This window comes from Schistocerca piceifrons, chromosome 4 (assembly GCF_021461385.2).
Source record: "Schistocerca piceifrons isolate TAMUIC-IGC-003096 chromosome 4, iqSchPice1.1, whole genome shotgun sequence".
NCBI lineage: Eukaryota > Metazoa > Arthropoda > Insecta > Orthoptera > Acrididae > Schistocerca > Schistocerca piceifrons.
In genome coordinates, this window is record NC_060141.1 from 800,328,808 (window position 1) to 800,342,642 (window position 13,835).

The window sequence follows — 13,835 nt, forward strand, 5'->3', positions numbered from 1 at the left end:
CTTTTGGCCTTTCAGACTTCTGTGATGTGTAGTCGGTTTCCTCATCTGTAATGTTTGTGGCCCCATGTGTTAGTGTGACATCTTTTGGTCTTTCAGACTACTGTGATGTGTAGTCGGTTTCCTCATCTGTAATGTTTGTGGCCCCATGTGTTAGTGTAACATCCTTTGGTCTTTCAGACTTCTGTGATGTGTAGTCTGTTTCCTCATCTCTAATGTTTGTGGCCCCATGTGTTAGTGTGACATTTTTTGGTATTTCAGACTTCTGTGATGTGTAGTCGGTTTCCTCATCTCTAATGTTTGTGGCCCCATGTGTTAGTGTGACATCTTTTGGCCTTTCAGACTTCTGTGATGTGTAGTCGGTTTCCTCATCTGTAATGTTTGTGGCCCCATGTGTTAGTGTGACATCTTTTGGTCTTTCAGACTTCTGTGATGTGTAGTCGGTTTCCTCATCTCTAATGTTTGTGGCCCCATGTGTTAGTGTGACATCTTTTGGTCTTTCAGACTACTGTGGTGTGTAGTCGGTTTCCTCATCTGTAATGTTTGTGGCCCCATGTGTTAGTGTGACATCTTTTGGTCTTTCAGACTTCTGTGATTAGTAGTCGGTTACCTCATCTCTAATGTTTGTGGCCCCATGTGTTAGTGTGACATCTTTTGGTCTTTCAGACTTCTGTGATGTGTAGTCGGTTTCCTCATCTGTAATGTTTGTGGCCCCATGTGTTAGTGTGACATCTTTTGGTCGTTCAGACTTCTGTGGTGTGTAGTCGGTTTCCTCATCTGTAATGTTTGTGGCCCCATGTGTCAGTGTGACATCTCTTGGTCTTTCAGACTTCTGTGATGTGTAGTCGGTTTCCTCATCTGTAATGTTTGTGGCCCCATGTGTTAGTGTGACATCTTTTGGTCTTTCAGACTACTGTGGTGTGTAGTCGGTTTCCTCATCTGTAATGTTTGTGGCCCCATGTGTTAGTGTGACATCTTTTGGTCTTTCAGACTTCTGTGATGTGTAGTCGGTTACCTCATCTCTAATGTTTGTGGCCCCATGTGTTAGTGTGACATCTTTTGGTCTTTCAGACTTCTGTGATGTGTAGTCGGTTTCCTCATCTGTAATGTTTGTGGCCCCATGTGTTAGTGTGACATCTTTTGGTCGTTCAGACTTCTGTGGTGTGTAGTCGGTTTCCTCATCTGTAATGTTTGTGGCCCCATGTGTTAGTGTGACATCTCTTGGTCTTTCAGACTTCTGTGATGTGTAGTCGGTTTCCTCATCTGTAATGTTTGTGGCCCCATGTGTTAGTGTGACATCTTTTGGCCTTTCAGACTTCTGTGGTGTGTAGTCGGTTCCCTCATCTGTAATGTTTGTGGCCCCATGTGTTAGTGTGACATCTTTTGGCCTTTCAGACTTCTGTGATGTGAAGTCAGTTTCCTCATCTGTAATGTTTGTGGCCCCATGTGTTAGTGTGACATCTTTTGGTCTTTCAGACTTCTGTGGTGTGTACTCGGTTTCCTCATCTGTAATGTTTGTGGCCCCATGTGTTAGTGTGACATCTTTTGGTCTTTCAGACTTCTGGGATGTGTAGTCGGTATCCTCATCTGTAATATTTGTGGCCCCATGTATTAGTGTGACATCTTTTGGACGTTCAGACGTCTGTGGTGTGTAGTCGGTTTCCTCATCGGTAATGTTTGTGGCCCCATGTGTTAGTGTGACATCTTTTGGTCTTTCAGACTTCTGTGATGTGTAGTCGGTTTTCTCATCTCTAATGTTTGTGGCCCCATGTGTTAGTGTGACATCTTTTGGTCTTTCAGACTTCTGTGATGTGTAGTCGGTTTCCTCATCTGTAATTTTTGTGGCCCCATGTGTTAGTGTGACATCTTTTGGTCGTTCAGACTTCTGTGGTGTGTAGTCGGTTTCCTCATCTGTAATGTTTGTGGCCCCATGTGTTAGTGTGACATCATTTGGTCGTTCAGACTTCTGTGGTGTGTAGTCGGTTTCCTCATCTGTAATGTTTGTGGCCCCATGTGTTAGTGTGACATCTTTTGGTCTTTCAGACTTCTGTGATGTGTAGTCGGTTTCCTCATCTGCAATGTTTGTGGCCCCATGTGTTAGTGTGACATCTTTTGGTCTTTCAGACATCTGTGATGTGTAGTCGGTTTCCTCATCTGTAATGTTTGTGGCCCCATGTGTTAGTGTGACATCTTTTGGTATTTCAGACTTCTGTGATGTGTAGTCGGTTTCCTCATCCGTAATGTTTGTGGCCCCATGTGTTAGTGTGACATCTTTTGCCCTTTCAGACTTCTGTGATGTGTAGTCGGTTTCCTCATCTGTAATGTTTGTGGCCCCATGTGTTAGTGTAACATCCTTTGGTCTTTCAGACTTCTGTGGTGTGTAGTCGGTTTCCTCATCTGTAATGTTTGTGGCCCCTTGTGTTAGTGTGACATCTTTTGGTCTTTCAGACTTCTGTGATGTGTAGTCGGTTTCCTCATCTCTAATGTTTGTGGCCCCATGTGTTAGTGTGACATCTTTTGGTATTTCAGACTTCTGTGATGTGTAGTCGGTTTCCTCATCTGCAATGTTTGTGGCCCCATGTGTTAGTGTGACATCTTTTGGCCTTTCAGACTTCTGTGGTGTGTAGTCGGTTTCCTCATCTGTAATGTTTGTGGCCCCATGTGTTAGTGTGACATCTTTTGGTCTTTCAGACATCTGTGATGTGTAGTCGGTTTCCTCATCTGTAATGTTTGTGGCCCCATGTGTTAGTGTGACATCTTTTGGTATTTCAGACTTCTGTGATGTGTAGTCGGTTTCCTCATCTGCAATGTTTGTGGCCCCATGTGTTAGTGTAACATCCTTTGGTCTTTCAGACTTCTGTGGTGTGTAGTCGGTTTCCTCATCAGTAATGTTTGTGGCCCCATGTGTTAGTGTGACATCTTTTGGTCTTTCAGACTTCTGTGATGTGTAGTCGGTTTCCTCATCTGCAATGTTTGTGGCCCCATGTGTTAGTGTGACATCTTTTGGTCTTTCAGACATCTGTGATGTGTAGTCGGTTTCCTCATCTGTAATGTTTGTGGCCCCATGTGTTAGTGTGACATCTTTTGGTATTTCAGACTTCTGTGATGTGTAGTCGGTTTCCTCATCTGTAATGTTTGTGGCCCCATGTGTTAGTGTGACATCTTTTGGTCTTTCAGTCATCTGTGATGTGTAGTCGGTTTCCTCATCTGTAATGTTTGTGGCCCCATGTGTTAGTGTGACATCTTTTGGTATTTCAGACTTCTGTGATGTGTAGTCGGTTTCCTCATCTGCAATGTTTGTGGCCCCATGTGTTAGTGTAACATCCTTTGGTCTTTCAGACTTCTGTGGTGTGTAGTCGGTTTCCTCATCTGTAATGTTTGTGGCCCCATGTGTTAGTGTGACATCTTTTGGTCTTTCAGACTTCTGTGATGTGTAGTCGGTTTCCTCATCTGCAATGTTTGTGGCCCCATGTGTTAGTGTGACATCTTTTGGTCTTTCAGACATCTGTGATGTGTAGTCGGTTTCCTCATCTGTAATGTTTGTGGCCCCATGTGTTAGTGTGACATCTTTTGGTATTTCAGACTTCTCTGATGTGTAGTCGGTTTCCTCATCTGTAATGTTTGTGGCCCCATGTGTTAGTGTGACATCTTTTGGTCTTTCAGACATCTGTGATGTGTAGTCGGTTTCCTCATCTCTAATGTTTGTGGCCCCATGTGTTAGTGTGACATCTTTTGATCTTTCAGACTTCTGTGATGTGTAGTCGGTTTCCTCATCTCTAATGTTTGTGGCCCCATGTGTTAGTGTGACATCTTTTGGTATTTCAGACTTCTGTGATGTGTAGTCGGTTTCCTCATCTGCAATGTTTGTGGCCCCATGTGTTAGTGTGACATCTTTTGGCCTTTCAGACTTCTGTGGTGTGTAGTCGGTTTCCTCATCTGTAATGTTTGTGGCCCCATGTGTTAGTGTGACATCTTTTGGTCTTTCAGACATCTGTGATGTGTAGTCGGTTTCCTCATCTGTAATGTTTGTGGCCCCATGTGTTAGTGTGACATCTTTTGGTATTTCAGACTTCTGTGATGTGTAGTCGGTTTCCTCATCTGCAATGTTTGTGGCCCCATGTGTTAGTGTAACATCCTTTGGTCTTTCAGACTTCTGTGGTGTGTAGTCGGTTTCCTCATCTGTAATGTTTGTGGCCCCATGTGTTAGTGTGACATCTTTTGGTCTTTCAGACTTCTGTGATGTGTAGTCGGTTTCCTCATCTGCAATGTTTGTGGCCCCATGTGTTAGTGTGACATCTTTTGGTCTTTCAGACATCTGTGATGTGTAGTCGGTTTCCTCATCTGTAATGTTTGTGGCCCCATGTGTTAGTGTGACATCTTTTGGTATTTCAGACTTCTGTGATGTGTAGTCGGTTTCCTCATCTGTAATGTTTGTGGCCCCATGTGTTAGTGTGACATCTTTTGGTCTTTCAGACATCTGTGATGTGTAGTCGGTTTCCTCATCTCTAATGTTTGTGGCCCCATGTGTTAGTGTGACATCTTTTGGCCTTTCAGACTTCTGTGATGTGTAGTCGGTTTCCTCATCTGTAATGTTTGTGGCCCCATGTGTCAGTGTGACATCTTTTGGTCGTTCAGACTTCTGTGGTGTGTAGTCGGTTTCCTCATCTGTAATGTTTGTGGCCCCATGTGTTAGTGTGACATCTTTTGGTCGTTCAGACTTCTGTGGTGTGTAGTCGGTTTCCTCATCTGTAATGTTTGTGGCCCCATGTGTTAGTGTGACATCTTTTGGTCTTTCAGACTTCTGTGATGTGTAGACGGTTCCCTCGTCTGTAATCTTTGTGGCCCCATGTGTTAGTGTGACATCTTTTGGTCTTTCAGACTTCTGTGATGTGTAGTCGGTTTCCTCATCTGTAATTTTTGTGGCCCCATGTGTTAGTGTGACATCTTTTGGTCGTTCAGACTTCTGTGGTGTGTAGTCGGTTTTCTCATCTCTAATGTTTGTGGCCCCATGTGTTAGTGTGACATCTTTTGGTCTTTCAGACTTCTGTGATTAGTAGTCGGTTACCTCATCTCTAATGTTTGTGGCCCCATGTGTTAGTGTGACATCTTTTGGTCTTTCAGACTTCTGTGATGTGTAGTCGGTTTCCTCATCTGTAATGTTTGTGGCCCCATGTGTTAGTGTGACATCTTTTGGTCGTTCAGACTTCTGTGGCGTGTAGTCGGTTTCCTCATCTGTAATGTTTGTGGCCCCATGTGTTAGTGTGACATCTTTTGGTCGTTCAGACTTCTGTGGTGTGTAGTCGGTTTCCTCATCTGTAATGTTTGTGGCCCCATGTGTTAGTGTGACATCTTTTGGTCTTTCAGACTTCTGTGATGTGTAGACGGTTCCCTCGTCTGTAATCTTTGTGGCCCCATGTGTTAGTGTGACATGTTTTGGTCTTTCAGACTTCTGTGATGTGTAGTCGGTCTCCTCATCTGTAATGTTTGTGGCCCCATGTGTTAGTGTGACATCTTTTGGTCTTTCAGACTTCTGTGATGTGTAGTCGGTTTCCTCATCTGTAATTTTTGTGGCCCCATGAGTTAGTGTGGCATCTTTTGGCCTTTCAGACTTCTGTGATGTGTAGTCGGTTTCCTCATCTGTAATGTTGGTGGCCCCATGTGTTGGTGTGACATCTTTTGGTCGTTCAGACTTCTGTGGTGTGTAGTCGGTTTCCTCATCTGTAATGTTTGTGGCCCCATGTGTTAGTGTGACATTTTTGGCCTTTCAGACTTCTGTGATGTGTAGTCGGTTTCCTCATCTCTAATGTTTGTGGCCCCATGTGTTGGTGTGACATCTTTTGGTCGTTCAGACTTTTGTGGTGTGTAGTCGGTTTCCTCATCTGTAATGTTTGTGGCCCCATGTGTTAGTGTGACATCTTTTGGTCTTTCAGACTTCTGTGATGTGTAGTCGGTTTCCTCATCTGTAATGTTTGTGGCCCCATGTGTTAGTGTGACATCTTTTGGTCGTTCAGACTTCTGTGGTGTGTAGTCGGTTTCCTCATCTGTAATCTTTGTGGCCCCATGTGTTAGTGTGACATCTTTTGGTCTTTCAGACTTCTGTGATGTGTAGTCGGTTTCCTCATCTGTAATGTTTGTGGCCCCATGTGTTAGTGTGACATCTTTTGGTCTTTCAGACTTCTGTGATGTGTAGTCGGTTTCCTCATCTGTAATGTTTGTGGCCCCATGTGTTAGTGTGACATTTTTGGCCTTTCAGACTTCTGTGGTGTGTAGTCGGTTTCCTCATCTGTAATGTTTGAGGCCCCATGTGTTAGTGTGACTTTTTTTTTCCTTTCAGAGTTCTGTGATGTGTAGTCGGTTACCTCATCTGTAATGTTTGTGGCCCCATGTGTTAGTGTGACATCTTTTGGACTTTCAGACTTCTGTGGTGTGTACTCAGTTTCCTCATCTGTAGTGTTTGTGGCTCATGTGTTAGTGTGACATCATTTGGTCTCTCAGACTTCTGTGATGTGTAGTCGGTTTCCTCATCTGTAATTTTTGTGGCCCCATGAGTTAGTGTGACATCTTTTGGCCTTTCAGACTTCTGTGATGTGTAGTCGGTTTCCTCATCTGTAATGTTTGTGGCCCCATGTGCTAGTGTGACATCATTTGGTCTTTCAGACTTCTGTGATGTGTAGTCGGTTTCCTCAAGTCTAATGTTTGTAGCCCCATGTGTTAGTGTGACATCTTTTGGTCTTTCAGACTTCTGTGGTGTGTAGTCGGTTTCCTCATCTGTAATGTTTGTGGCCCCATGTGTTAGTGTGACATCTTTTGGTCTTTCGGACTCCTGTGATGTGTAGTCGGTTTCCTCATCTCTAATGTTTGTGGCCCCATGTGTTAGTGTGACATCTTTTGGTCTTTCAGACTACTGTGGTGTGTAGTCGGTTTCCTCATCTGTAATGTTTGTGGCCCCATGTGTTAGTGTGACATTTTTCGCCTTTCAGACTTCTGTGGTGTGTAGTCGGTTTCCTCATCTGTAATGTTTGTGGCCCCATGTGTTAGTGTGCCATCTTTTGGTCTTTCAGACTTCTGTGATGTGTAGTCGGTTTCCTCATCTGTAATGTTTGTGGCCCCATGTGTTAGTGTGACATCTTTTGGTCTTTCAGACTTCTGTGATGTGTAGTCGGTTTCCTCAAGTCTAATGTTTGTAGCCCCATGTGTTAGTGTGACATCTTTTGGTCTTTCAGACTTCTGTGGTGTGTAGTCGGTTTCCTCATCTGTAATGTTTGTGGCCCCATGTGTTAGTGTGACATCTTTAGGTCTTTCAGACTTCTGTGATGTGTAGTCGGTTTCCTCAAGTCTAATGTTTGTAGCCCCATGTGTTAGTGTGACATTTTCGGCCTTTCAGACTTCTGTGGTGTGTAGTCGGTTTCCTCATCTGTAATGTTTGTGGCCCCATGTGTTAGTGTGACATCTTTTGGTCTTTCAGACTTCTGTGAAGTGTAGTCGGTTTCCTCAAGTCTAATGTTTGTAGCACCATGTGTTACTGTGAAATTTTTGGCCTTTCAGACTTCTGTGGTGTGTAGTCGGTTTCCTCATCTGTAATGTTTGTGGCCCCATGTGTTAGTGTGACATCTTTTGGTCTTTCAGACTTCTGTGATGTGTAGTCGGTTTCCTCATCTGTAATGTTTGTGGCCCCATGTGTTGGTGTGACATCTTTTGGTCGTTCAGACTTCTGTGGTGTGTAGTTGGTTTCCTCATCTGTAATGTTTGTGGCCCCATGTGTTAGTGTGACATCTTTTGGTCTTTCAGACTTCTGTGATGTGTAGTCGGTTTCCTCATCTGTACTGTTTGTGGCCCCATGTGTTAGTGTGACAATTTTGGCCTTTCAGACTTCTGTGGTGTGTAGTCGGTTTCCTCATCTGTAATGTTTGAGGCCCCATGTGTTAGTGTGACTTTTTTTTTCCTTTCAGACTTCTGTGATGTGTAGTCGGTTACCTCATCAGAATTGTTTGTGGCCCCTTGTGTTAGTGTGACATCTTTTGGACTTTCAGACTTCTGTGATGTGTAGTCGGTTTCCTCAAGTCTAATGTTTGTAGCCCCATGTGTTAGTGTGACATCTTTTGGTCTTTCAGACTTCTGTGGTGTGTAGTCGGTTTCCTCATCTGTAATGTTTGTGGCCCCATGTGTTAGTGTGACATCTTTAGGTCTTTCAGACTTCTGTGATGTGTAGTCGGTTTCCTCAAGTCTAATGTTTGTAGCCCCATGTGTTAGTGTGACATCTTTTGGTCTTTCAGACTTCTGTGGTGTGTAGTCGGTTTCCTCATCAGTAATGTTTGTGGCCCCATGTGTTAGTGTGACATCTTTTGGTCTTTCAGACTTCTGTGATGTGTAGTCGGTTTCCTCAAGTCTAATGTTTGTAGCCACATGTGTTAGTGTGACATTTTTGGCCTTTCAGACTTCTGTGGTGTGTAGTCGGTTTCCTCATCTGTAATGTTTGTGGCCCCATGTGTTGGTGTGACATCTTTTGGTCGTTCAGACTTCTGTGGTGTGTAGTCGGTTTCCTCATCTGTAATGTTTGTGGCCCCATGTGTTAGTGTGACATTTTTGGCCTTTCAGACTTCTGTGATGTGTAGTCGGTTTCCTCATCTGTAATGTTTGTGGCCCCATGTGTTGGTGTGACATCTTTTGGTCGTTCAGACTTCTGTGGTGTGTAGTCGGTTTCCTCATCTGTAATGTTTGTGGCCCCATGTGTTAGTGTGACATCTTTTGGTCGTTCAGACTTCTGTGGCGTGTAGTCGGTTTCCTCATCTGTAATATTTGTGGCCCCATGTGTTAGTGTGACATCTTTTGGTCGTTCAGACTTCTGTGATGTGTAGTCGGTTTCCTCATCTGTAATGTTTGTGGCCCCATGTGTTAGTGTGACATCTTTTGGTCTTTCAGACTTCTGTGATGTGTAGTCGGTTTCCTCATCTGTAATGTTTGTGGCCCCATGTGTTAGTGTGACATTTTTGGCCTTTCAGACTTCTGTGGTGTGTAGTCGGTTTCCTCATCTGTAATGTTTGAGGCCCCATGTGTTAGTGTGACTTTTTTTTTCCTTTCAGACTTCTGTGATGTGTAGTCGGTTACCTCATCTGTAATGTTTGTGGCCCCATGTGTTAGTGTGACATCTTTTGGTCTTTCAGACTTCTGTGATGTGTAGTCGGTTTCCTCATCTGTAATGTTTGTGGCCCAATGTGTTAGTGTGACATCTTTTGGTCTTTCAGACTTCTGTGATGTGTAGTCGGTTTCCTCAAGTCTAATGTTTGTAGCCCCATGTGTTAGTGTGACATCTTTTGGTCTTTCAGGCTTCTGTGGTGTGTAGTCGGTTTCCTCATCTGTAATGTTTGTGGCCCCATGTGTTAGTGTGACATCTTTAGGTCTTTCAGACTTCTGTGATGTGTAGTCGGTTTCCTCAAGTCTAATGTTTGTAGCCCCATGTGTTAGTGTGACATTTTTGGCCTTTCAGACTTCTGTGGTGTGTAGTCGGTTTCCTCATCTGTAATGTTTGTGGCCCCATGTGTTAGTGTGACATCTTTTGGTCTTTCAGACTTCTGTGAAGTGTAGTCGGTTTCCTCAAGTCTAATGTTTGTAGCCCCATGTGTTAGTGTGACATTTTTGGCCTTTCAGACTTCTGTGGTGTGTAGTCGGTTTCCTCATCTGTAATGTTTGTGGCCCCATGTGTTAGTGTGACATCTTTTGGTCTTTCAGACTTCTGTGATGTGTAGTCGGCTTCCTCATCTGTAATGTTTGTGGCCCCATGTGTTGGTGTGACATCTTTTGGTCGTTCAGACTTCTGTGGTGTGTAGTTGGTTTCCTCATCTGTAATGTTTGAGGCCCCATGTGTTTGTGTGACTTTTTTTTTCCTTTCAGACTTCTGTGATGTGTAGTCGGTTACCTCATCACAAATGTTTGTGGCCCCATGTGTTAGTGTGACATCTTTTGGACTTTCAGACTTCTGTGATGTGTAGTCGGTTTCCTCAAGTCTAATGTTTGTAGCCCCATGTGTTAGTGTGACATCTTTTGGTCTTTCAGACTTCTGTGGTGTGTAGTCGGTTTCCTCATCTGTAATGTTTGTGGCCCCATGTGTTAGTGTGACATCTTTAGGTCATTCAGACTTCTGTGATGTGTAGTCGGTTTCCTCAAGTCTAATGTTTGTAGCCCCATGTGTTAGTGTGACATCTTTTGGTCTTTCAGACTTCTGTGGTGTGTACTCGGTTTCCTCATCTGTAATGTTTGTGGCCCCATGTGTTAGTGTGACATCTTTTGGTCTTTCAGACTTCTGTGATGTGTAGTCGGTTTCCTCAAGTCTATTGTTTGTAGCCACATGTGTTAGTGTGACATTTTTGGCCTTTCAGACTTCTGTGGTGTGTAGTCGGTTTCCTCATCTGTAATGTTTGTGGCCCCATGTGTTAGTGTGACATCTTTTGGTCTTTCAGACTTCTGTGATGTGTAGTCGGTTTCCTCATCTCTAATGTTTGTGGCCCCATGTGTTAGTGTGACATCTTTTGGTATTTCAGACTTCTGTGATGTGTAGTCGGTTTCCTCATCTGTAATGTTTGTGGCCCCATGTGTTAGTGTGACATCTTTTGGTCTTTCAGACATCTGTGATGTGTAGTCGGTTTCCTCATCTCTAATGTTTGTGGCCCCATGTGTTAGTGTGACATCTTTTGGCCTTTCAGACTTCTGTGATGTGTAGTCGGTTTCCTCATCTGTAATGTTTGTGGCCCCATGTGTCAGTGTGACATCTTTTGGTCGTTCAGACTTCTGTGGTGTGTAGTCGGTTTCCTCATCTGTAATGTTTGTGGCCCCATGTGTTAGTGTGACATCTTTTGGTCGTTCAGACTTCTGTGGTGTGTAGTCGGTTTCCTCATCTGTAATGTTTGTGGCCCCATGTGTTAGTGTGACATCTTTTGGTCTTTCAGACTTCTGTGATGTGTAGACGGTTCCCTCGTCTGTAATCTTTGTGGCCCCATGTGTTAGTGTGACATCTTTTGGTCTTTCAGACTTCTGTGATGTGTAGTCGGTTTCCTCATCTGTAATTTTTGTGGCCCCATGTGTTAGTGTGACATCTTTTGGTCGTTCAGACTTCTGTGGTGTGTAGTCGGTTTTCTCATCTCTAATGTTTGTGGCCCCATGTGTTAGTGTGACATCTTTTGGTCTTTCAGACTTCTGTGATTAGTAGTCGGTTACCTCATCTCTAATGTTTGTGGCCCCATGTGTTAGTGTGACATCTTTTGGTCTTTCAGACTTCTGTGATGTGTAGTCGGTTTCCTCATCTGTAATGTTTGAGGCCCCATGTGTTAGTGTGACTTTTTTTTTCCTTTCAGACTTCTGTGATGTGTAGTCGGTTACCTCATCTGTAATGTTTGTGGCCCCATGTGTTAGTGTGACATCTTTTGGTCTTTCAGACTACTGTGGTGTGTAGTCGGTTTCCTCATCTGTAATGTTTGTGGCCCCATGTGTTAGTGTGACATTTTTGGCCTTTCAGACTTCTGTGGTGTGTAGTCGGTTTCCTCATCTGTAATGGTTGTGGCCCCATGTGTTAGTGTGACATCTTTTGGTCTTTCAGACTTCTGTGATGTGTAGTCGGTTTCCTCATCTGTAATGTTTGTGGCCCAATGTGTTAGTGTGACATCTTTTGGTCTTTCAGACTTCTGTGATGTGTAGTCGGTTTCCTCAAGTCTAATGTTTGTAGCCCCATGTGTTAGTGTGACATCTTTTGGTCTTTCAGGCTTCTGTGGTGTGTAGTCGGTTTCCTCATCTGTAATGTTTGTGGCCCCATGTGTTAGTGTGACATCTTTAGGTCTTTCAGACTTCTGTGATGTGTAGTCGGTTTCCTCAAGTCTAATGTTTGTAGCCCCATGTGTTAGTGTGACATTTTTGGCCTTTCAGACTTCTGTGGTGTGTAGTCGGTTTCCTCATCTGTAATGTTTGTGGCCCCATGTGTTAGTGTGACATCTTTTGGTCTTTCAGACTTCTGTGAAGTGTAGTCGGTTTCCTCAAGTCTAATGTTTGTAGCCCCATGTGTTAGTGTGACATTTTTGGCCTTTCAGACTTCTGTGGTGTGTAGTCGGTTTCCTCATCTGTAATGTTTGTGGCCCCATGTGTTAGTGTGACATCTTTTGGTCTTTCAGACTTCTGTGATGTGTAGTCGGCTTCCTCATCTGTAATGTTTGTGGCCCCATGTGTTGGTGTGACATCTTTTGGTCGTTCAGACTTCTGTGGTGTGTAGTTGGTTTCCTCATCTGTAATGTTTGAGGCCCCATGTGTTTGTGTGACTTTTTTTTTCCTTTCAGACTTCTGTGATGTGTAGTCGGTTACCTCATCACAAATGTTTGTGGCCCCATGTGTTAGTGTGACATCTTTTGGACTTTCAGACTTCTGTGATGTGTAGTCGGTTTCCTCAAGTCTAATGTTTGTAGCCCCATGTGTTAGTGTGACATCTTTTGGTCTTTCAGACTTCTGTGGTGTGTAGTCGGTTTCCTCATCTGTAATGTTTGTGGCCCCATGTGTTAGTGTGACATCTTTAGGTCATTCAGACTTCTGTGATGTGTAGTCGGTTTCCTCAAGTCTAATGTTTGTAGCCCCATGTGTTAGTGTGACATCTTTTGGTCTTTCAGACTTCTGTGGTGTGTAGTCGGTTTCCTCATCTGTAATGTTTGTGGCCCCATGTGTTAGTGTGACATCTTTTGGTCTTTCAGACTTCTGTGATGTGTAGTCGGTTTCCTCAAGTCTATTGTTTGTAGCCACATGTGTTAGTGTGACATTTTTGGCCTTTCAGACTTCTGTGGTGTGTAGTCGGTTTCCTCATCTGTAATGTTTGTGGCCCCATGTGTTAGTGTGACATCTTTTGGTCTTTCAGACTTCTGTGATGTGTAGTCGGTTTCCTCATCTCTAATGTTTGTGGCCCCATGTGTTAGTGTGACATCTTTTGGTATTTCAGACTTCTGTGATGTGTAGTCGGTTTCCTCATCTGTAATGTTTGTGGCCCCATGTGTTAGTGTGACATCTTTTGGTCTTTCAGACATCTGTGATGTGTAGTCGGTTTCCTCATCTCTAATGTTTGTGGCCCCATGTGTTAGTGTGACATCTTTTGGCCTTTCAGACTTCTGTGATGTGTAGTCGGTTTCCTCATCTGTAATGTTTGTGGCCCCATGTGTCAGTGTGACATCTTTTGGTCGTTCAGACTTCTGTGGTGTGTAGTCGGTTTCCTCATCTGTAATGTTTGTGGCCCCATGTGTTAGTGTGACATCTTTTGGTCGTTCAGACTTCTGTGGTGTGTAGTCGGTTTCCTCATCTGTAATGTTTGTGGCCCCATGTGTTAGTGTGACATCTTTTGGTCTTTCAGACTTCTGTGATGTGTAGACGGTTCCCTCGTCTGTAATCTTTGTGGCCCCATGTGTTAGTGTGACATCTTTTGGTCTTTCAGACTTCTGTGATGTGTAGTCGGTTTCCTCATCTGTAATTTTTGTGGCCCCATGTGTTAGTGTGACATCTTTTGGTCGTTCAGACTTCTGTGGTGTGTAGTCGGTTTTCTCATCTCTAATGTTTGTGGCCCCATGTGTTAGTGTGACATCTTTTGGTCTTTCAGACTTCTGTGATTAGTAGTCGGTTACCTCATCTCTAATGTTTGTGGCCCCATGTGTTAGTGTGACATCTTTTGGTCTTTCAGACTTCTGTGATGTGTAGTCGGTTTCCTCATCTGTAATGTTTGTGGCCCCATGTGTTAGTGTGACATCTTTTGGTCGTTCAGACTTCTGTGGCGTGTAGTCGGTTTCCTCATCTGTAATGTTTGTGGCCCCATGTGTTAGTGTGACATC

The 13,835-nt window shown here is 43.8% G+C and overlaps 3 protein-coding genes across 3 annotated transcripts; all 3 read right to left on the reverse strand.

Moving 5' to 3' along the window:
• Nucleotides 1-97: 97 nt before the first annotated feature.
• On the reverse strand, nucleotides 98-10,260 carry LOC124796188 (flocculation protein FLO11-like). Its single transcript, XM_047260277.1, has 12 exons — nucleotides 10,227-10,260; nucleotides 9,645-10,077; nucleotides 9,103-9,433; nucleotides 8,595-8,920; nucleotides 7,868-8,383; nucleotides 7,521-7,820; nucleotides 6,980-7,333; nucleotides 6,430-6,848; nucleotides 5,063-5,715; nucleotides 1,013-4,960; nucleotides 608-907; nucleotides 98-502 (listed from the first exon to the last, which is right to left on the reverse strand). Exons 1-12 carry the CDS (start codon nucleotides 10,258-10,260, stop codon nucleotides 98-100), a joined length of 8,019 nt encoding a protein of 2,672 aa, XP_047116233.1.
• An 84-nt stretch (nucleotides 10,261-10,344) lies between these two features.
• LOC124796189 (late embryogenesis abundant protein ECP63-like) lies at nucleotides 10,345-11,393 on the reverse strand. Its single transcript, XM_047260278.1, has 2 exons — nucleotides 11,368-11,393; nucleotides 10,345-11,131 (listed from the first exon to the last, which is right to left on the reverse strand). Exons 1-2 carry the CDS (start codon nucleotides 11,391-11,393, stop codon nucleotides 10,345-10,347), a joined length of 813 nt encoding a protein of 270 aa, XP_047116234.1.
• An 84-nt stretch (nucleotides 11,394-11,477) lies between these two features.
• Nucleotides 11,478-12,686, reverse strand: LOC124796190 (late embryogenesis abundant protein ECP63-like). The gene is made up of 3 exons (XM_047260280.1): nucleotides 12,638-12,686; nucleotides 12,071-12,503; nucleotides 11,478-11,859 (listed from the first exon to the last, which is right to left on the reverse strand). Exons 1-3 carry the CDS (start codon nucleotides 12,684-12,686, stop codon nucleotides 11,478-11,480), a joined length of 864 nt encoding a protein of 287 aa, XP_047116236.1.
• Between the last annotated feature and the right edge of the window lie 1,149 nt (nucleotides 12,687-13,835).

Coding starts and splice junctions, on each gene's coding strand:
- LOC124796188 (XM_047260277.1), bottom strand. CDS start 10,260: ATGGGGCCACAAACATTACAGATGAGGAAACCGA. Junction 10,078..10,226: donor ATTACAGATGAGGAAACCGA/GTACACACCACA, acceptor CAAACATTACAG/ATGAGGAAACCGACTACACA. Junction 8,921..9,102: donor CCACAAACATTACAGATGAG/GTAACCGACTAC, acceptor TACACATCACAG/AAGTCTGAAAGACCAAAAGA.
- LOC124796189 (XM_047260278.1), bottom strand. CDS start 11,393: ATGGGGCCACAAACATTACAGATGAG. Junction 11,132..11,367: donor CCACAAACATTACAGATGAG/GTAACCGACTAC, acceptor CACAAACATTAG/AGATGAGAAAACCGACTACA.
- LOC124796190 (XM_047260280.1), bottom strand. CDS start 12,686: ATGGGGCCACAAACATTACAGATGAGGAAACCGACTACACACCACAGA. Junction 12,504..12,637: donor ACCGACTACACACCACAGAA/GTCTGAAAGACC, acceptor CAAACATTACAG/ATGAGGAAACCGACTACACA. Junction 11,860..12,070: donor ACCGACTACACACCACAGAA/GTCTGAAAGGCC, acceptor TACAAACATTAG/ACTTGAGGAAACCGACTACA.